Source organism: Anopheles coluzzii, chromosome 2 (genome assembly GCF_943734685.1).
Source record: "Anopheles coluzzii chromosome 2, AcolN3, whole genome shotgun sequence".
In the NCBI taxonomy this organism is placed as follows: domain Eukaryota; kingdom Metazoa; phylum Arthropoda; class Insecta; order Diptera; family Culicidae; genus Anopheles; species Anopheles coluzzii.
Window position 1 is genome coordinate 69,879,813 of NC_064670.1, and position 22,847 is coordinate 69,902,659.

Here is a 22,847-nt window from a genome sequence, read left to right on the forward strand (position 1 = left end):
GGTTGCAATAATACCCGCTTTAAAATTACTCTGATATTTAAATTGGTTAATCCGGACGGTAAAGCGCATGACCTAGCAGCTTATGTAATACGCAGATGACCACCCAAACTCAACCTTTAACCGTCAACTCTACAACCGGATACCCGGGTATGAATTCGATTTTTAATCTTTAAACTTTTACACTTTTAACTTTTTACAGAGAAGTCGCAACGACAAATTTTTTTCATGTATCTTTAGACTTTTTTATTCTCTTTATTTTCGGGCAAAAAAAAAAATCCAAAAACTCGAACTATTTTTTTTTCTTCGATATACTTTTTGTACCCCTTACCTCTACGACCGGCATACCCGGGTATCCCATACATATTGTATGGGGAATGAAATATTTTTACGCTAAAACTTTAATAACTTCTGTTCTAGTCATAGGATTTGCATGTAATTTGAAGAGAAAGTGAATACATCATTATTCTTTGTCTTTGTTTTGTTGATAGAATTTTAAAAATTGTTTTGATTTTTTTATTCTTCAACTAATGATCACTCACTTTTGTATCAGTAACAACTTAGTAATACTGCAGGTGTTACGGAACTAATTTATTATTTTTGTGCATGTTTCTTATTTTATCTCAGTTCTTGCTATTGTACATTATGGTTATATCGTACGAAAAGTGAAATTATTTTATGATAAGATATTTATGAAAATTTGTAATAGCCAGGAAAAGTTTATCGCGAAGTTTAATGTAAAATGTGTAACATAAAGGTAAAAATGGGTATATCCTACGATTTTTTGAATTATCGAATAACTGAAATTTATGAATTTTCAATGAGATATGTACATGAGAAATCAAAGGATAAGTATAAACGATCTGTCAAGCTGTCTGTCAAATCTTTTCAGTTTCGCGGAAACTCTAGTAAAAAGCTCCGATTTTTGTTGATTCACATTGTCCGCATAAACCGAAAAGAGCATTTATTTTCTGTTAACTGTGAATCACAATGATATTTCATTTGCCATTATGGAAAGTAATGACTGGCTTTCAATTCAACAACTGGATGAGCTTAGCCTTGAGGAAAGAGAGAGATATAATCAACAGAGACTGCAGGAAATGGCTGAAGAAGGAAGCGACGAAGAAGTTTTACTTTTTCCATCCACTGGCGAGGACCAAAATGATTGTTTAGTAAGTGGAGCTCTGAATGATTCTGACGCAGAAGAACTACAGGTCCCAGAATACAATCATATACAGGCCTATTATATTGTGTTCGACATTCGAGAAGATTCACTCGCACGTTCATTATGTTTATTTTCGTATCGTTTTGCTAGCGACGTTCCGCTTCGAGTAACTCATCGGCAAATTCGAGTCGACGAAGTAAAATTCCGTACCGTATTGCTCGAACAGGAAGGTGCATTCGAGAGATTTTCTGCCGACAGTTCAAGCTGTCGGAAACGAGCAAATTTAACCTCACAAAAAATGTAAGGTACTGTCTACGTGTGTAATTAAGTTTAACATAAGTTTATCAACACTCTCATCACTCATATTTACCTCATTCCTAACAAAATTATGGAAAAAAATGATTTTACAGAAGTGCTGAATCCGTTTGTTTACACTCACTCCGACCGCCGATTGCTTCGACCAGCTGTCAAACACACAGATGCTAGAATAAAAATGTCGACGAAACCTTCATCGATTCGAATGGCGAAAACAATACCAATTTTTCTCCCGTTGGACTCGAGTGCTTCCGACGGAATCGAATGTCATTCGAGTAAAATAATAGGCCTGATAGATTCAGGTGACGAGTATTCTGAAGAGTGGCTGGACGAGTATACTGCGGAAGAGTACAAATAAAAAAATGGCACTGTTTGGTCCAGCGAGCATCCTGGAAACACGCACAAAATCTTAGCACACAACATACTCAGATAAAAAAACACAGGTCCATCAAAAAACAAAAGGTTTAAGCATAGTTCATACATTTAAACAACTGCTGACAGAAGAAATGTGTGATTTGATTTTTCGAGAAACGAATAGGAAAGCAATTCTATGCTTCCAAAATTCGAATGAAAGTGATCGGGTGCATTCAAAAGATTGGAAGCCTCTGACAAGCTCAGAATTTGATGCATACATTGGGTTGCTTCTCTTAGCTGGTGTGTGTTACTACATGCTACATGCCAGTTACAGAGTTGTGGAAAACATCTTCCCATCCAATGTTTCGCGCTTCAATGAGCATTCAGCGATTCTGGTCGATCAGTCGGTTTATCCGTTTCGATAATGGTCAGACGCGACAGCAGCGGAAGACGATGGATAAAGCAGCCGCTATATCTGATGTTTTTCAAATGCTCTACGCTAATTTAAAATCGTGTTATGTGCCTGGAACAAATGTCACCGTAGATGAACAGCTCTTTGCATTTCGTGGAGGCACAGGTTTTACACAGTATATGCCGTCTAAACCTGCTAAATACGCAATAAAAGTTTGATGGGTTTGTACCCTCTAAAAGGCCAAATATATACAGGCATGGCAATATCAGGTAAATAGATAGTTACATAATTTATCATACTCCCTAAAAAATTTAAGAGAGATATGATGTTTTCTTTTCTTTTTCTTGTTTAAAACATCAGGTGAAAGAGAACGAAATCAAGGAGAACGTGTGGTGAAGGATTTATGCGATATGTTCCGAGGAAGTGGACGAAATGTTGTTTGTGATATTTTTTTTACATCGTACAATTTAGCACTCTCTCTAATGCTAGACTATAAATTATCAATCTTGGGCACTGTGAACAAAAAACGTACTTTTGTTCCAGCATTCTTCGTCAAACCAAAAGGAAGGATACCTGAATCAACCTTATTTGGGTTCAGTGAGAATGTATGTTTATGTTCATACGTCCCAAAAAAAATAAGTGCGTTATCCTCATGTCTACTTCTCACTATGACATGGAAATAACAGGACCTAAGAATAAGCCTAAAATGATCGACGACTACAACAAATTGAAAGGCGGTGTCGACAATATGGACAAGTATTTGTCAGAATATACCACGAAAAGAAAAACTAATAGGTGGCCACTGGCTTTTTTTTACAATTTGCTAGATGTAGCAGCTCTTGCTGCATTCGTATTGTACAAAGAAAATAATCCTCAATATAACACGTCCCCAAACAAGAGACGTATGTTCCTTCAACAACTGTGTGAACAATTGGCAATGCCAGAAATAGAACTTCGATCAACTGATATACAAATTATGCGTCACTTCGGGCCACGTAGTGGTATAGAGGCTATGAAAGGAGGTCCTATAAAATCACCAGATACTAATGAAACAATGACTCCAACTAAACGGGACGCTAGTGGTAGGGTTAAGCACACCGGGACACGTTTCCTTTGTGTTAAAAAACGACCTACTAGAAAAGTTTGTGATTAATGTAAGAAACCAGTTTGTACACAGCACTCCAAAATTATAACAAAGTGTGATCATTGTGGGGACTGAAATCAAATCAAAATTTATTTTCTTACTCTTTTTTCTTTTGCGGAATGTAATTTAAGCTTATATATTTATAAGGAAAAGTATGTTTGAAACAATTAATTTAAGAATGTTTTCTGCGTTTGAACTACACGTTAAAAAAGTTTAAAATAAATGATGATGAATTAATTCCATAATATATGCAGTATTATTGACTTTTTTATGGTACCAAAACGAGTAATCATTAGTTGAAGGTTATATAAAAATTATTAAATGAATTTTGAAAATTCTACCAATAACGCAATGTCAAAGAACAATAATGTATGGACTTTCTCTTCAAATTTCATTCAAAAACTACGACTAGAACAGAAGCTATTAAAGTTTTAGCACAAAAAAGTTTAATCCCCCATACATAATGTATGGGATACCCGGGTATGCCGGTCGTAGAGATGAAGGTGTACATTTGGTCATTGACACAACGGTTAATAATTCATATCAAATGGTTTGTGGCGACACTGGACAACAAGCAGCGTTACGTAGTGTTACGAGGTAACGTTTCTCGCATGGTTCAACATGCACCAATCGCTCAACTCATGACCATCGATCTTCATCCACGAAGACGAACCCGAACGAGGACGAAGGCAGACGAGACCGCAGACGAGATGAAAACTGTCCAACGTTCTGTGGAACGCATACATTTCATACATTTTATCACATTTATGCATAGTGTGCCGAGATTTTAAAAGATATCGGTCTGAATTTTTGCAGCGACATAGATGAAGAGTGTGAAAAAGTTTTCCGATGAGTGGTCTAGTGACAGTTTAAATCCAGTCTCGTGATACAGTCGTCAATTCGTACGACTTAAAAACATGCCTGTCATGGGTTCAAGCCCCAAATAGACCGTGTCATACCTAGGACTGACTATCCTACTATGAGGGGTAAGAAGAATAAGAAGAAGAAAAATAAGAAGAAGACAACTGTTCAGGGTGCAGCAAAGTCAGATAATAGCTGGCATCGCGAAAGAATTGGTTTAAAATTAACAGTCGTTAAAAATTTACCAGAGTCGTTAAAAATTGCTAGAATTTGGCATCGCGAACGCATTGAGTTCATTTGTTAATTTTAACGACTGGTCCTATGCCGCCGTTAAACAAACGACTGTCAATAGCGTATGCGATACAAATTAACAGTCGTTTAATTATACGGCTCGAACTTTTTCCCCGTGTTTACCTATATGCGATATCGAGCAGTCGTTATCTGTTTTGACGGTCGTTTATTTTAACAGGAATGAACAACAAATGAACTCGGTTAAACCAAAATGAACTTTAAACGACTGTTAAAAAGAGTTCGCGATGCCGGCTAATGAGGGCCTTTCTGACCAACGATCGATGATGATCGATAGTTAGCGATGAACTTGATGAACAAAAATGAACTTCAGTTATATGTATAACACGACCCAGGAAACAAAAATTTCATAAAATGAATAAAAAACGGACCAAAATGATCTATACTGACTATAAAATGAACAAAAATAAATTTCAACAATCCCCCAGTGGACATATTTTGGCTAAAAATGAACCAAAAACCTGTTCATCGATGAATCATTGCACAGAATGAACTATCGGTGGTCATCGATCGGTCATTGGAAACCGCCCCAATAGGTGAAAATATGAGGTGTCCGACTTTAGGTGACCGCCACTGTATATGTGATTGATACAGGGTTTTTTACTTGATTTGACAAGCTATGTTGAATGCAACTGCAGTAGTGAAGGGTCAGACGATTCATTTCACGACTTGACTTTAAGTCGGGTGCGATCCAATCGGAATCAATAGCGAGCCGTTGGTGCAGCGGGTGCGCTAGGTCGGAATCAAATCTGATCCACGTGTGTAACGAGTTCGGGTTGACCCGAATTTTCAGTAGGTGCGGGAAACCATAAACGACTCCGACCCGTTGATGCAACGAGTTCGGGTCGGCTCAGGTCAGTCCGAACCGTGATTGCAGCGAGTTCGGGACTACTCGAATAATGAGTAGGTGCGAGAAAGCATAAGCAACTCCGACCCGTTGGTGCAGCGAGTTCGGATCGGGTATTGAACCTACCTTGACCCGGCCCGACTCGAGCGACTTACGTTGGGACATTTTTTCGGTTCCAAATACAGTCGAACTTTAAAATTCATTGAGAAAGGAGTAAATTTGTAATATTTATTCAAAATCTTATCGAATAATTAATTTAGTAGCTAAAACAACCCATTACATGCCAAATTACATGAAAATTCGCTATATTTTGGCAGGAAATTACGTGATTCGACTTACGCGGAAATTCGAGATACGCGGTTTCTTCTCGGTCCCCATTAATAGCGTATCTCGGGGACAGCCTGTACACGCTGTCCATTGTACAGTATGTTCCCGAGATCCGCGGTTTATGCGTTCCAGAAGCATCCGCATAAACGTTTCTAATTAATTCGTTTTTCTGCCAAAATATAAACGTTTGATGGATATTTTTGATAACATTAAGTACTTTCATACACTAATTTATTTAATTTGAACATTGCAGAAAATTCTTCTGCACTAACCTGCCCGGTGCTGGTGCAGTTACTATATTTATCTTTTTAATCAAATATGACTACTTTTGACCGAACGCTGTTCTTCGTACGATTTTGGTTGTCAAAAGTGTGGATTATCGAGGTTCGGATTACCGAGCGTATAAGGTAGTTTCCGAAATACACGGTACTTCTTATACGAGGATTCGGAGATGCGCGGTTTTCTAAATTTGTCAATTCTTTGAGCAAATTTTACGGATTTGCAACATCCATTATGAAATATTAAATAATTTCCGTATTGATCAAATGTTAGAAACAATTTAAAGAGGTTTGAAACTGTTATATTCAGCCAGAATAATATCAAATATGTAATATAAAGTGGCTAAAACCACCCCCATATTTTGGCAGGAAATCACGAGATTCGACTTCCGCAGAAATTCGAGATACGCGGTATTTTGCGGACGTTAACCGTGTATCTCGGGAACCGCCTGTAAATGTAACGCTAATCAGCAAGAAATTTAAAAAATACAAAAATTTATATATATATTACATATTTTACTTTTAACTGTAAAAAACTAAATGTTCGTACATGCGAATCGTCGTAACTCGAGGGGGTCTTAACCCGGGGGACGCCCATATACGAAAAACCAGAAATGTTGCCATTGAACAAATGTTGCCGCAACATGTTCATAGACCCAAACCTATGATAACATTTTTAATCTTTATTTTTGTTTGACCGATTCACGACTCCCACACAGTTTAATAAACGAACAAGACTCGACCAAAAACAAAGATAACAGCAGAGGTTGTTCTTGTTGATTAAAGATTTCATATCGTGAACCAAAGAGTCAACTAAAGATTCTTCTTTGAATGCTATTGCGCGGGCGCGTTCTGTATCATCTTTTACTTTGTGAAGGAATGACAATGAGGAAACGAACTAAAACACAAAATAATTGTAAACCCTTCTTTCCGTTGCCATGCGTCAACAACGTACTCTCAAGTCGGTTCAATTTACATGTCTTACCATTCATCCATATAATACGCGTAAACGCATCACGCTTTATAAAGAGAAAAAAAAACTAACGTGTAGCTACGACTGTGAACTGTACTACGAATCGGCAGCACCAGCAATAGGCAAAAAAAAAATTCCCTAGATTTGAAGTTGCCGACTCACTCATTTTGACTCACAAAGTTCATCGAAATACACACACCACTCATGCAGCCCATTAATATATAAGCACCATTCACTTACCGGTTGTTTCGTTGGATGAATACCACTCGTTGAAACTACGAAATGCCAACTTATTTAGACCAGAGTATTTTTTCCTTGAAGATCCTGCATTCAAGAAAACTGTTGATACATTAAATACAAAATGGATAACAAAACATCAACAAACACAGAGCATACACATTGATACACTTTGAAGCGCTTTTAAAATAATTACACGCGCTAATGATGTTTATTTTATCACATATTTTCGCTGGAACACTCAAATGCTCTTGATGTTACAAATGCAGAAGTGTGAGTTGAAAACATTCAGACGTGGTTATACTACACGTTTTTCAGACGGACGGCAACATATATATTGAGAGTATGTTAATAGAAACAAGTATCGACGGATATTTCCAGAGCAACGTATTATAATATTGATGAAGGCTCATCCATAGGCTCGATAGCGCGTTAATTTTAGATACACAAACGTACATTATTTGTTGTTGTTTTTGTTTATAGCCTTTGAGTCTATTATCTTCATGTGTCTTTAATACATGATCATTTATCACTTTTGTTTATATTGGACACACAATTATTAGTATATAGTACTAACTTGTATAGCACAAAAGATTCCACACGCTTTAGGTCGATTATAAAGAAATAAAAGTTAAACCTTGTAATAGACAAATCCGTAAGGAAACCAAATTTCATGCACGACGGTGAACATGTCGTAAGAATTAAGAGTCAATAAGGCGCTGTAATATTCTATCACGATGGTCGATTTTGAATATTATTGATACAATGGCATTCTTAGGCCAATCAACATAACCTCATAGGATGTAAAACTGAAAATTTATGTGATACAAGACTCAATTTTTACACTCGCACTCACTCGTTTTATTCCAACACTATCTTTTCCACAAACAAATCCACCAAACAGCATACATACTAAGCTACAACTCGGATTCTTTAGCTTACTTGATATATATTTTCTTGCAACACGTTTACAAATTACATTGCGCCTCGAATTACATATCCGTAAACTTCCCTGATTTTTTAAACTTAATCAAACATCAGCCGCTATTATTTACGAATATCGGCAAAGTAGTTCAAATGCATTTAAAACCTTATTTTCAAATTTTTTGCTTTGCGTTTTTCATAAGCTCATCCTCAAGATTTGTTTCAAGTGCCAATTCGTTGGCTCCTTTATTCCGTGTTAAACGCATACTCCGGCTTTCTATGTTAAAGATGGCGTCGCTTTATTTTACTTTACCTTGTACAACCAACACCTGTTCCTTACGCGATAGTTCGATTACAGTTTACAGTTTACAGACATAAACGTTGTTTAAGGACATATCAGAGTAATGTTTTTAATACACTGGAATTCACAAACAAATTTTACACATAAATAGACACCTAATTCTTTTCAGCTATCGAACATCATGACTGCACACACCGAAGCTTTCTAACGAAATGCTTCACGCATACTACTCATTCTGCAAACGTATACCCTCATCATCTATAGATGACATTTGCTGATGTGTATGTGAGAACAGAACTCGTGTAGTTGTGATACTTGACCCGTTTGTATTCTTCACACTTATACTATGAACTCAACAACGTATCTTCCTAGCGTTCCATACAAACATTTCCATGGACACTCTAAGTTATGAAAAATTCATGCCTGTAAAAAAATATCATTAACTTAATGTAATGCAGATATTCCGATTAAGAATATGATTTAGCATAATATGCACTGCTTATACTGTTGGAATGGGATAGATAAAAAATAATTAAGAAGGAGTTATATATTTTTGTAAGTGTTTAGAGTAATATAAGGATGTAATAATAATTTTGTTTTCAGCAAATCTTAAGATACCAATCATACATCAGTGTGTGTAACTACATTATGGAAAGAGGTGCGGCTGCAAAATGCAGGGATGGTTGGAATTACAGGCGGTCCCCGAGATACACGGTTAATGCCCAAGTGACATTTGCTCGAAATTGTTTTCCCATATCTGCTCGATTAGTACTCGATACGCCTGAAATTGTGGATTTGTGTCTGATCAAGCGTGTTGAAATCGCTAAAATTTGGTGATTTCGTAAATTAGACTTGCTTCTATCGATTGACGATGCCGTCGAGCTCATTTTACACACATAGCTTAGATTTTTGATGAAAAACAAAAGCTAATTTTGTGTGACGTTATTTTATAAAAAATCAATATTATTTAAGTATAAAATGGCTACCTGACCAATTATAACGATAGGAAACATCATTTTCAAGCGAATCTAGAAGAAAACAACGAAAAAGCCGCATCACAGTTCATTTTAAAGGCCTTTTTCTAAATTCCCTTAAACTGGTGCAGTTTAAGGGAAGTTTAAGGCTCCAGTTTAAGGGAATTTGCTCGAATTCCCGATTATTCGTGCTAGAAAATGTCAATTGGGTGGGGACCCAATTGACATTTTCGAGCACGAATAATCGGGAATTCGAGCAAATTCCCTTAAACTGGAGCCTTAAACTTCCCTTAAACTGCACCAGTTTAAGGGAATTCAGAAAAAGTCGTTTAAAATCAACTGTGATGCGGCTTTTTCGTTACTTTCTTCTACCTATCGTAGATGTTTCCTATCGTTTTAGTTGGCCAAGTTCCCATTTTATACTAAAATAATATCTTTTTTTATATAAAATAACGTCACACAAAATTAGCTTTTGTTTTTCATCAAAAAACCATAGCTTTGAATGAAAAATGACCTCGACGGCATCGTCCATCGATAGAGGAACGTCTAATTTACGAACGCACCAAATCTTGGCGCTTTCAACACACTTGATCACATACTAATCCAAAATTTCAAGCGTATCGAGTACTACCGAGCAGATATGGGAAAACAATTTCGAGCAAATGTCACTTGGGATACGACCAACAAGGCCGTTCTTACGAGATGTTAAGAAATTTTGGAGTTTGAAGAATAGAAGAAAATTAATCTGGGTGCATAATGAATTATTAAACTTGATTTCAATATTCAATTTAGGAAAAAAAATCACATATAAGTAAAACTTTCTGACGCAATTCGTTTCTTTCAAAATTAAAGAAATTAAAATCCATAATTTGTGGGTTTGTTCACGACACATTCCCTTTGATAGTTTTAATTTTTTTTTCTCAGTTCGTCTTCTTTTTATTCCAAACCACAATTTATAATAGCAGAAGCAATTTCTTCAGAAACAGAGCATTTTCTGAAATTCAAGTAGTTGTTGCATAGCTTATTGCTTACATCAGTGGGCTCCAACCTGTGGTCTGAGGCTTTAACAGACGTAGTCCTCGAAAGAATTTATTTTTGAAAAACAAAAGCTCATTAAACATATTGTGCATCTTTTTCCCACATATTTTAAACATATTTTTGGTCAAAAACTTTGAGCTTAGTCTAAAAAAATATTCTAAAATTATTTCCTAAATAGATATGGGCCACGGCAAATGTATTTTCAAAACCAAGTGGTCCGCGATCCTAAAAATATTTGAGAGCACTGGCATACACGGTCGATTTTTAAGAGCAGTCGAAATCAACATATTCCAATTACAACACTGAAGAAAGAAAGCACGCATAAAGAGTTTAAAAGTATGGACTGTACATGGAACAAATGATAGCGGATTTAACTTTATCGGGTTCATTTGCAATTATCTTGGCCGATTTAAAAAAAAAACTAAAATTTTATCTACTAGATAGAATGAAATAGGGAAACTGATTTGCATTCTGTAACGAGTCCAAGAAGTTTGAGAAAAGAGGTTAAAAAAACTTTGTTATCTCTTTCTTTTTCTTCTATTTGGAGTATGGTCTTAGGCGGACTTGCCAGTCTATGGCTTTCGAGACTTACTCAGTACCACACGTACCCGAATAATATTCTGTCCTTGCTGCGGGAAAACGGTCCGTTCTAGACTTGAACCCATGATGGGCATGTTGTTGAGTCGTATGAGTTGACGACCATATTACGTGACCGCTCCTCTTATTTATCTCTTATCGAGTAGAAATGCAACACTGATCAATAATGCGAATGTGTAATTTTTTATCACTTCAAACCCAAGTAGATTATTATTTGAAGGACATCAATGTTGAGCTTAAGAAGTGGCCAAAATAATTGTAAACTAGTACAACGCCGTTATATGTACAGTAGGTGACCGCTAACTGGATGTGTTTTAACTGGAGTGCTTTTTAACTGGAGGTTCGCTAACTGGAGTTACTCCCAGTTAACGAACACTTAAACGTCAAAACATGAAACATCCGGAATCTCATGAAGAGAAATTTATTGCAAATGTGCATTTTTCAAGCAAATTTAGGGTCTTTTGCCTACGTTTGCTATTAATTTATGTTATTACACGAATTACTATACTTTATATCAACATAAATGAAAAAAAAAAGTTTGGTATGTTTATTCCAGTCAACGCCAATCAAAACAATCAATCCATAGAAACGTCACTCCAGTTAGCGAACATTGTTCGTTAACTGGAGCTTGTTTACCTCTCAGTTAGCGGTCACCTACTGTATCATAAGTTGTTGGAACATCCTTACATTGCCATTTCCATTACCGAATTAAAAAAAAAACATCTGTATGACGTCAACAAAAACGGGCCATTCTATTGCTTTGAGGTAGTCGAAAAAGTCGGCTTAACATAGTTTGTTCTACTTAGTATTATATTATACTTGTTCTTATTAGTATTATACTTTTACAAATTCAACTGTGCCATTGGTGAATTGTTTAACAATATATATGAAATAAGGATTCAAACAAAGCAGAATGCATGTTATCGATGAGGTACTAATGTTAAGAGGATGAGAAGTTTCATGAGGTAATTCAAAAGCTGTTGTAACTTTAGAGTAAACATATCTAAAGAAACCAACCTCTTTATCCGGAATTGTTAGAAATGATACAATATGTTAAAGAAATCGATACAATAAGTAGTGCATGTCGTTTCATCGGAGATATTCGTGAGGGGCTGTTCAACTAGGAAAAGTAATCCCGTTTTATTGTTTCGTTGATTACAACGTTGCCACAATAGTTAATGTAGCGATACAAATCAAACTCCCTATATATTTCCGAATCAGGATTATCGGAAAAAAAAAATTATAATTTTCTCCAAATAGTTCGAATCAGGACTATCAAAAATTTCCAACAGTACTGTCTCGTCGACGTACTTTACACATTTAAAAACGAGCACGTCATTGATGTATTGTGTCCTAGAAAAGTACAAGGGAAAAATATGTATATACAGCTCAACTTATGGAAAAAGCTTCAACGGTGTCTTCGATCACGGTGATGATGATCGCGTTCACGATAATCTTTACGATCAGGACTGCGATCCCGCGATCGGTCGCGTTCACGATCACGATCACGTTCCCTGTGTCTTTCTTTAACTCTTTCTTTTTCTCTGTACCTATCACGATCTCTATCACGATCCGATTCTTTCCCACGATAATCTTTGCGAGTACGAATGTGTCGATCATCACCATACTGGTCGTAACGAGTCGTCCGTGCATCTCGATCACAGTGTGCAGACACATTTCGTTTATCAACTTTTTCTTTAAATGATTCCTCAGCCCGTTCAAAACGAAATGATTCTCGCTCGTCTGTAGATGTGCTCGGCCCGCAACCCCTGGAAACGCCTGACGTTCCTGACAATCCTCCACGATTTTGTTTCGCACCGACGGATACACCACCGCGATCCGGTTGTGCAACTGCGAATGAAACACCATTTTCTTTTGCATAATTGTCAAGTTTTCCATCAATTTGCTTTTGAATTGGAACAGGTATACGTGGGAATAATGTTGAAAACCAGTCAAGTTTTGTCAACCATTGCCGTATCATTTGTCCTATGGTCATTATCTACAATAAAACAATAAAAAACATAATGAGATAGAACATTACTTGTTGCATATTAAGCCTATATGATTTGATCTACCTGTCCTCCGCCAGCTTTGACATCAATCTCCTCTTCATCTAACAGGTACGGCTCATACCATTCAAACAGATCAGATGGTGGTTGAGTGTATCGCAAGTACATAAAACCTATGGTATAAATTGAATTTATTTTAGCCCAGTAAAATTGTAATACCTTATTGTTCATAAACTATCTACCAAAGTGCCAGTAGTCATCAATCAGATTAAAATTAAAACAATTACTCACCTAATGCTCGTATGTAGGGGGAATCGCCGTGAGACAGTAGTCCATTAACTTGTTTTCGTGTTAATCGTAAAGTGTAAAGTTTGTAGAGCAGACAAAAAGCAGTTGAAACGATCCCTCCAGCTCCGACGCCTCTAACCTGAAAAATACGAAAAAGAATGTTTGTTGGTCTACGTTAGACCGTGAAAAAAGAAACAAATTTAGCCCGTGGTATAACTTACTCCTCCACACATTCCTGTCTGACCCGCGGTTTTGCGAGAGCCTCTTTCCCATGGTTCCAAGTGTTTCACTTGATAGTATATTTCGTCTACAACTTCATGGTAAGTCTTCAGCTTAAACAAGGACACTGTTGGTATATGAAAAGTTTGAAATGTAATATATTTCCGTCGAAACGAACAAGCAGTACTGCCTTGAACTCATTCCAAATAAAAATAATAAAAAAATTTTTTTTTGGAAAACGTATTGTTATTACCTTTAAAATAACTCGAACCCTGTATGTTCGCAAGAATTAAAGGGTTCAAGTTCATCGATGTTTCATTCCCCCAGAGTGGTAGCGCATTATTTTGCTTCGTTGATTTTTTGGGAACACTTGCTTGATTCGATGCATGCGGACTTTGCTGAAGGTGCTGAGTTTGCTGCAAACAATAATACTCTTGCTGTCCATGTCCATCTGTAGGAATACCAAATAATTTCGTTCAACATACAGAACGCTCTTTACATACATTATTCTGTTGATTCAACTCACTGTTATCAAATTCCATATTGGTAACAAAACTCTTGGCAACAAAGAGTTTACATGGGATAGTTTGGATAAATTTTAGTAGCAGTAGCTGAAATTACAGGTAAAGGGTTAACATTAATTCACCTCACTAGCTCAGGATGAACAAAATGACAAAATTGTCGGAAACATCATATGTGACGTATGTGAATGTTTTCTTAGATCGTTAGAAATTATAACAAGTATATGACAACCCTATATGATATGTGAATTCCTTGATACCTTGATCAATTAACTTCAAAACTTTAACACATAATATTGGTCAATGATGATAGCTAGATGTGACTGCGGGTCAAACCAAACAATTTAATACAATTTCTAATTTATTTCTGCAATTTGATAACTAATTGACGTATGATACGACAAGGTTTATACATATAGACACATAATAGCTCAGGGGAAGCCGGAAGCAAGCAACCCAAGCGAATTTTTTAATGGATAACCCGCAAACAAAAACGAGCAGTTAGGGCGGTGGCAACGCTTTTTCGCATGCGATTTTATCGGACGGCAGCAATGGACGGCCTGTCAAATTTTTGTATGGGAGCGTTTCTACATACACCGAGACTGCAGCTGAGAGATGGCTGTGAGAGAATCGACAACCGGTTTCTCACGCTGGTGTGTGTAGAAGCTCTGAAAAGCGCCGAGATGAGACTTTTAAAATGATGTTGAAAAAATCCATTTTAATCGTTAAAATGAAGCCAAAAAAGTTTCTTTTACTTTTTAATAATATATCTACAATTATTAGACGGCAAAAATGCAAACTATAATTGATAATTGATCGCTATAAACTGCCAATTCAATTTTTTCTCAGCTCCATCGTTCTTTGCATGCCGAGGAGAATTCTCTCACCGAAAATGCTGTCAGTCGCTGTCAAAGTATGCTGTCAGTTATTTTCTCAGCTGCATTCTCGGTGTATGTAGAAACCAAAGTGTATGAAGATCAGGTGGTCTCATAGCCTGTTTTTTATAGCAAAAGTTGAACGTCACTTTTTGACAGCATGGGTGAAAACATTTCCCCAAACAAGCTTTCTGCGAACTTGCCGAATATACAAAAAATCTTGGAATCTTCATTATTTACACTGAAATATCTTAAAATGCACACAAAATATTTCTTATTATAAGCTAAACCAAATCTGAACTAATTAAAATCCATTTTTGGATCAAAATAATGCCGTCGATGAGGACACCAATGTGTACTACGTATGTGTTGCTAAGAACAAAGCGAACGGTTCCTATTCTAAATAACCAGGTATCTAAAACAGGTATCTTTTGCACAAATTTAATGCAAAATGCATTAAGAGTACTAAGGAAATTCAAAAAGAGGATAAAATATTTCAAAGAATTAAAATATTTGCAAAAAACACATGGAGCTGTCAAATTTAGAGGAATCGCGTACTGCGAATTCGCGTATATCGAGTATCGCGTACTGCGGATAATAGCTGTATATGCGCAATCTGAGATTGCGCATCGTGTATTAATACGGTTATAAACAAGGCGCGAATTTCGCGGTACAGCGACGATCTCGGTTCGTCTATTTCCAGCCTTCCAGATTTCCAGAAGAAGACGTCGGCGGTGTGTTCAAAACTGTTAAGTCCCTATACCCACTTTGAAAGCCTCGATGCCCAATTGTTCTGTATGACGACACCTCCTTTCTATCCCGCAGTGCAAGTGACAGCGATTTGCGAGGGCGCGCGAGGGCTCGCAGGCCATACAAGTTCACTGCTCCAGAGCCCTCGCATTAAAGAGCTTGCGAGCCTTGGAAATGTCATATGAGCGAGACAGCTGTATGTCAAGCAAGGATAACGTATTTAGAAGGTTGATTTTTATCGCTTTTGCTGGGCGACATTGTGGGGGACATCTGTCACTTTCTGCATACAAATTTCTTTACCCCGCACCAGCCCTCCCCGATTTTTATACCGGAGCCCCCGGAAGAGAAATGTCAAGTCGAGAAATGTCATTTTGCTCTGAACAACTTCACCTTGTCATTTATAACACCTTGCAACACAACGAAAGCAGTCAGGCGAGACGTCAGACGATCTTAGGCGAGGGGTAGGAAGGAGATCGGTGGTGAGGGACGTGAAAGCTCAGCTCGACAGAATCGCTATAGGAGGAAGCGAGGCAACTAGACTAGACTAGAGAAATTAGAGTGAGAGGTACCTCACCAACCCTCGCATTGTTTGTCGGGTATTTAGAAGGTTGATTTTTATCGCTTTTGCTGGGCGACATTGTGAGGGACATCTGTCACTTTCTGCATACAAATTTCTTTACCCCGCACCAGCCCTCCCCGATTTTTATACCGGAGCCCCCGGAAGAGAAATGTCAAGCCGAGAAATGTCATTTTGCTCTGAACAACTTCACCTTGTCATTTATAACACCTTGCAACAAAACGAAAGCAGTCAGGCGAGACGTCAGACGATCTTAGGCGAGGGGTAGGAAGGAGATCGGTGGTGAGGGACGTGAAAGCTCAGCTCGACAGAATCGCTATAGGAGGAAGCGAGGCAACTAGACTAGACTAGAGAAATTAGAGTGAGAGGTACCTCACCAACCCTCGCATTGTTTGTCGGGTACCCACTTTGAACTACACCTCATTATACATTCCACCTTGAGTTTACGCCAAAGTTTACGCTTCGTGTGACGTCCGTATAAACTTTTTGAGGGTACGCTTCGTGTGACGTACGTCAAGGTGGAATGTATAATGAGGTGTAGTTATAGCGCTTTTGGCGATCCCCCCCCTGGGCTCCGATTTTGACAGATGGTTTTCCGCTTGTATATGTATTGATGGATTATTTACGTTTTGCATGGTCAATATTTGGTGGAGATCAATTTGGGTGAATATTTTAGTTTATTAGAACACAGTCCGTGATTTAAAATGGAAATTTTCCTTCGAGAACTTGAAGCGTTCGCCAAAAGCGGAAAACTAACTGTCAGTTTTCTTCGTCAATTCTTCTTCCACCTAGCTGTCAAAACGGGCTTATAACTTGACCTGATATCTTTACGGTCCTTGGACGTACGTATAATATTTGACCTCGTTCCAACACAAACCTTGGGCTTGCGTATGAAAATAAAATGACAGCTTAACTTGCAAATGTATTAATTTGTTACCTGTGTGAAGCAACAAATTCTAGGGAAAAAGCTTGAAGATGGAATAAAACTATTAAATATTTTACTAATTCGGAACAGGAGGATAGGAGAAAATAAGAGGAATTTGAGGTCATTGATTAATAATAATCTTGAAAATAATATTCACTACGAAGACAACAGTCGGAGTGAAATGATTGTTAAGGAGTGGATCTGAACAGCAGAAAAAAACTTGTAACAAACTAATATTGAAAAAAAAAAATTGGAAATGTTTAAAGAGCTAAACTGTAGTGGGTTTATCTAAGTTTACTTACCTAAGTCTACGAAATCGTTGACGAAAAATCTTCAAGGATCTTTCTTCAAATAAGTGAAGTGAAGGGAATTAAAAATTTCTCAAACGCCTTTTTGTTACTAGTGATCGAAACCTATCTTGATGTCCTCGGCCGATGCAGAAGATACGGACGAAGAGCTCGATGCGTTCTTACAGTTGGAGGAAGATTTGCGAAACATAAAATCTGTGATTCATGTTACCCGAGAAAACATCGACGCTCTAAATGAAAAATTTGCTGACTTTCAGCAGCCACCGGCGCTGTACCTGGAAGAGTATCAGGAACTCACCTCAAAACTTCATGATCTTGAGATCAAGGAACAGGATCTTATGGAAAAGAAGATACAAATGCAGAATGAACAGTTAAGCGAACCCAGCGAACCTCCTGATCCAGCAGAGCGGGTAGAGGTAAGTTTATCGTATTGTGAAAAATGCCGTGGATAATTTTATCTTCTTCACATTGTTTCCAGACTGAGAGCATGTGCGGTACACTAAGTAGACAGTCGAAAATGTTATTACGAGCCTTCTTACCAAATCAGCAACGTACATCCGTGCAAGTAATTCCAGGAATGCGGTTAAAGGACGCCTTAGCGAAAGCATTAAAACGCCGTAACCTTACTTGTGAGTTCTGTGAGGTAACTGCCGGCAACAGTAACTATCCGATTCCGTGGGAAACTGATGTAAGCGCTCTAAACTGCGATGAAGTGTTCGTTCGTATCCTGGACATTGGATTCCCAACGTATATATCGCATCAGTTTATCCGGAAAACATTTTTTTCCCTTGCATTCTGTGAGTGCTGCCGCCGTTTGCTGTTTACTGGATTTTACTGTAATCAGTGTAACTATAGATTCCACCAGCGATGTGTCGATAAAGTACCACCTATATGCAGCAAGCGACACATGGATAGCACATTTTATCATGTGCTTTTGGCCAACCCAGAAAGCACGGCTGGTATCATTAATCCAGGGGCCGGTGGATACAGTACAAGCTTGCGTCATCCACGTTCTCTCAACCAGCATGATCGTTCCAATTCGGCTCCAAATGTTTGCATTAATAATGTGATAAAGCCATTCTTCGGAGGAGAAAATAGACATGTGATCAGCAATCGACCATTACAGGTAGTTCTTATCTGTTTTATGTATAACTTGTCATTTATGGTTAAAATCATCCAAAATTATTGATGAGATCACATTGCTTAAGCATTAATTTTACTGGGATATTATATATTTGCAATGGATTACAGGCACAACCAAATCAAGAGCATTCGCATTCCACACAAGCATCACCTACAAATACATTAAACCATAGCAAAAGACCGCGGGCTCGATCAGCTGATGAAAGCAATAAGAATCTGCTATCTCCAAGGGATTCCAAGCAATCCGATGAAAACTGGGTAAGAATGCTACATTAGAGTTATAGATTAGACAAATTTGGCATTAACCTTCCTCCCCATGATTTTTGTAGAATATCCAGGCAGAGGAAATTTTAATAGGACAACGAATTGGTTCTGGATCGTTTGGTACAGTTTATAAAGCTCATTGGCATGGACCAGTGGCCGTAAAAACATTGAACGTAAAAACCCCAAGTCCGGCACAGCTACAAGCATTCAAGAATGAAGTAGCAATGTTAAAGAAAACACGTCATTGCAACATTCTACTATTTATGGGTTGTGTTAGTAAACCATCTCTAGCGATTGTGACGCAATGGTGTGAAGGTAGCAGTTTGTATAAACATATTCACGTTAACGAGACCAAGTTCAAGCTAAACACGCTGATTGATATCGCTCGGCAAGCAGCTCAAGGAATGGATTATTTACATGCAAAAAATATTATTCATCGTGATCTTAAGTCTAATAACATTTTCTTGCATGATGATTTTTCGGTGAAAATTGGTGATTTCGGCTTAGCAACAGCAAAGGTACGGTGGTCCGGATCTCAACAATCGAATCAACCAACTGGAAGTATTCTTTGGATGGCACCGGAAGTTATTCGTATGAAGGAGCAAAATCCTTATTCATTTCAAAGTGACGTTTACGCGTTCGGTATTGTACTATACGAAATGCTGACCGAGCAATTGCCATACAATCACATCAATAACAAAGACCAGATTTTGTTCATGGTTGGCTGTGGAAAGTTACGGCCAGATTCGACAAAAGTGCGAACTGACTGTCCACAAGCTTTAAAGCGTTGTGTTGAGGATTGCATTAAGTTCAATCGTGATGAACGACCGCTCTTTCGATTATTGCTAAACATGTTAGAAAATATGCTGCGAACCATGCCTAAGTTCCACCGTAGCGCAAGTGAACCTAATTTTACTCAGACCCAACTACAAAATGACGATTTTCTATATATGTGTTCAAGTCCTAAGACACCGGTAAACTTCCACAACTTTCAATTCTACAACGGCGCAGGAAATTATTAACCTATTGAACTGATATAATAGTCGTTACTAGAAACATGCTTTATTTTTTTATAAATTAAACAGATTCATCTTGTTAGTTTCTCGCGTAGAAGTATAGAATGCAGTAAATCTTGCAAATAGATCATCGCATGGTAAAAGGATGATAGTAAAAACAAATTAAACAAGTACGACAAAATGATAGGAATTTTGTCATGAAAAATCCAAGCGTTTGATAAAACTACTTACTATTGGTTTATCTTTACTTAATTTGTGTAGCACGCATGAATGATAGCTTATTTGAATAAAATCTCATTATACAATTTTTTAAACGAGATAAAACTAGTTGGTTTACCGATTGAATGCACATGACTGGAACTTTATTCTATCCATAATTCAGGTATTCCCCGATTTATGCTATTAATACGGACCCGAGGCAATAGCGTATCTCAAATATTAGCAAAAGTCAAATTTCGAGATTTTCAGTCAAATTATAGCTAGTTAACATATTTTGCTTGAAATGGTAGAGCGTTTCTGTATATTCCGAGACAGCAGGGGAGAGATAGTTGTGAGAAAATTGGCGAATGATTTCTCACACCAGTGGGTGTAGAAGCTCCGAAAAGCGCCGAGATGAAACTTCTGGAAACATGATGAAAAAAATCGATTTTTGCCGCTAAAATGAAGCCAAAAAAGTATGTTTTTTTTGCTTTTCTATGAATATTTCTCTACTTATTACACTACAAAAAGACTAACTACAATTGATCGTTCACTATAAACTGTAAATGAAAATATTTTCTCAGCTCCATCGTTCTTTGCATGACGAGGAGAATTCTCTCACCGAAAATGCTGTCAGTCGCTGTCAAAGCATGCTGTCAATTATTTTCTCAGGTGGTTTCTCGGTGTGTGTAGAAACACTCAAAAGGATACATTTGTCATTTAACATTTGATGTGTCAAAACAGTACATTACCGTATTAACCGTTGTGTCAATGACCAAATTTACACCTTCATCTCTACGACCGCCCAAGCGAAATTTTTCGGGAATAAGGGCGGTGGCAACGCTTTTTCGCATGCGATTTTATCGGATGGCCTGTCAAATTTTTATATAGGATTTGACAGATAACGTCGGACGACGAAATCGCACGTCCGACGTTATCTGTCAATTCCCATATAAATCTCGTCCGATAAAATCGCATCCGATGAGCGTTGCCACGGGCCTGACACGGGCCTAATGAACATCCCAAGTGCCACAAATCCACTAAACGACCACTAAACGAATGAATGGTCGTGTGGTCAGATACGTGGGTACCGACACCAACGACCATTACTCAAATCTCACTTGCTTCAGTGCTGGTGGTTTCCCTTGGAGTTTAGTATTTAAATAACCCAAGGGCCACAGATTAAGCTTAAACGACTGGAAAATTGAATATCCATAGAAAAAAATGAAAGCTCCACAGCTTCATTGGTTTGATCGATAGATGGCGTATTACAACTCATCATTATCTTGCTATCCTTTTCTTGCAATGTGTTTCGACAAGTTTTATCTTATCATGACCTATATAGCCTTCTAACTTTCTGAGCAAAAATCTATATAAATGGTCGTGTGGTCAGATACGTGGGTATCAACACCAACAACCATTACTCAAATCTCACTTGCTTCAGTGTTGGTGGTTTCCGTTGGAGTTTAGTATTTAAACAATCGTATCGCCGTTCTAATTCTAGCGAGGCATAACTTCAATGCAAAACCATACAACAGTACAGAGGAAATGAGAAAGCTCTCCTCCAAGCGATGAAGCTCAGCTGGTTGGGGTATCCCACCAACAGATAGCGCTACCATCTTTTTTGCTATTTTTAGAATGCATGAGTCGCTTGCCGTCTGCTAAACGAAGTCTTTCTATATTCCGTTTAGGTAGAGTGCTTGAGTCGTTTAGAAGCCGTTTAGTGGTCGTTTAGTGGATTTGTGGCACTTGGGTAATTGATCGATCGCTATAAACTGCCAATTCAATTTTTTCTCAGCTCCATCGTTCTTTGCATGCCGAGGAGAATTCTCTCACCGAAAATGCTGTCAGTCGCTGTCAAAGCATGCTGTCAGTTATTTTCTCAGCTGCATTCTCGGTGTATGTAGAAACGCTCTAAGAGATACCGTGTATCTATAATTTTAAACATAATAATTTAAAAAAGCACCCTTAGAAGGTGAAAACCGACGTTATACATTTAGCTTTTATCCGTTCTCTTAGGTAATGGTGAGAAAAGCGCTGAATGCGATTTTGTCAAATGCGCCAAGAAATGAGTTTTCTCAATTTTCTACCTGTTTGAGGTACAGTATCGGACAATAAGATAGGGCCTTTTTTTTCAACGCACCATGCACCCGTTGGGACAGGTTTATGTGTGGTTTGTATTTGTTTGTGTTTGTGTGTGTGTATGTGTGTGTGAATGTGTGTGTGTGTGTGTGTTTGTATGTTTGTATGTGTGTGTGTGTTTATGTTTGAGTGTGTATGTTTGAGATGTGTCTCACACCCAGTGGCGCGTTAAACGGTGGGTGGACTGGGCGGCCGCCAGGGGCCCCGGCGATCTAGGGGGCCCCGTCCTTGTGGATGTACGACTTCGTATCGATTCTACCCTCCCCCCCCTCTGGATGGGATTTTTACCATCTATTTCAAAATGACTCATTTTTAATTACAGTGGAGCGCCGTTTATCCGGGTACCTTTTATCCGGTTGTCCGTTTATCCGTGCTGTTGAAAAATGACAGTTCAATACATATATGACATTGCGTGCTGAGGAAGATATTTGAAATAACGGTTACCAGAGCATTTTCTCATAACAAAATAAGCTATAATTCATGGCACATTTCAAATATCCTCATTGAAAAACATGAAGCTTATAAAACTGGCTAGGTTTTACTGAAACATACTATTAAT

The 22,847-nt window shown here is 37.8% G+C and overlaps 3 protein-coding genes across 9 annotated transcripts in view; 1 reads left to right on the forward strand and 2 right to left on the reverse strand.

Annotated features, from left to right (window-relative positions):
- Positions 1 to 8,725, reverse strand: part of LOC120947325 (homeobox protein extradenticle) — a 38,912-nt gene extending 30,187 nt beyond the window's left edge. The window contains exons 1-3 of one of the 6 annotated variants that reach the window (XM_049607528.1): positions 8,457 to 8,680; positions 7,797 to 7,822; positions 7,223 to 7,321 (exon numbers count right to left, since the gene is read on the reverse strand). The gene's annotated coding sequence lies outside the window, so the exon portion shown is untranslated. Of the gene's footprint in view, positions 1 to 7,222; positions 7,322 to 7,796; positions 7,823 to 8,456 lie in introns of all 6 variants that reach the window. The other 5 variants (XM_049607530.1, XM_049607529.1, XM_049607526.1 and 2 more) reach the window with 5 other exon arrangements.
- A 1,735-nt stretch (positions 8,726 to 10,460) lies between these two features.
- On the reverse strand, positions 10,461 to 14,527 carry LOC120950372 (pre-mRNA-splicing factor 38B). Of its 2 annotated transcripts, XM_040368358.2 has the most exons (8): positions 14,351 to 14,527; positions 14,096 to 14,180; positions 13,823 to 14,020; positions 13,572 to 13,696; positions 13,354 to 13,489; positions 13,129 to 13,235; positions 12,983 to 13,052; positions 10,461 to 12,904 (listed from the first exon to the last, which is right to left on the reverse strand). In XM_040368358.2, the coding sequence occupies exons 2-8, from the start codon at positions 14,109 to 14,111 to the stop codon at positions 12,462 to 12,464; spliced, it is 1,095 nt and encodes a 364-aa protein (XP_040224292.2). In that variant the 5' UTR covers positions 14,112 to 14,180; positions 14,351 to 14,527; the 3' UTR covers positions 10,461 to 12,461. The 2 variants fall into 2 exon arrangements, with proteins under 2 accessions (XP_040224292.2, XP_049461055.1); XM_049605098.1 differs by having other exon boundaries at positions 10,461 to 13,052; positions 14,351 to 14,524.
- A 2,658-nt stretch (positions 14,528 to 17,185) lies between these two features.
- LOC120950415 (raf homolog serine/threonine-protein kinase Raf) lies at positions 17,186 to 20,293 on the forward strand. Its single transcript, XM_049605097.1, has 5 exons — positions 17,186 to 17,337; positions 17,621 to 17,941; positions 18,004 to 18,651; positions 18,777 to 18,926; positions 18,998 to 20,293. Exons 2-5 carry the CDS (start codon positions 17,639 to 17,641, stop codon positions 19,952 to 19,954), a joined length of 2,058 nt encoding a protein of 685 aa, XP_049461054.1. The 5' UTR covers positions 17,186 to 17,337; positions 17,621 to 17,638; the 3' UTR covers positions 19,955 to 20,293.
- The last annotated feature ends 2,554 nt before the right edge of the window (positions 20,294 to 22,847 follow it).

Bases quoted from the DNA above. Each gene is read 5' to 3' on its own strand.
- LOC120950372 (XM_049605098.1), bottom strand. The intron at 13,697-13,822 runs GTAATAACAATA...ATATACCAACAG, and splicing joins GGGTTCGAGTTATTTTAAAG to TGTCCTTGTTTAAGCTGAAG. The intron at 13,490-13,571 runs GTAAGTTATACC...CGTATTTTTCAG, and splicing joins AGACAGGAATGTGTGGAGGA to GTTAGAGGCGTCGGAGCTGG.
- LOC120950415 (XM_049605097.1), top strand. From the start codon at position 17,639: ATGTCCTCGGCCGATGCAGAAGATACGGACGAAGAGCTCGATGCGTTC. The intron at 17,942-18,003 runs GTAAGTTTATCG...CATTGTTTCCAG, and splicing joins ATCCAGCAGAGCGGGTAGAG to ACTGAGAGCATGTGCGGTAC. The intron at 18,652-18,776 runs GTAGTTCTTATC...AATGGATTACAG, and splicing joins TCAGCAATCGACCATTACAG to GCACAACCAAATCAAGAGCA.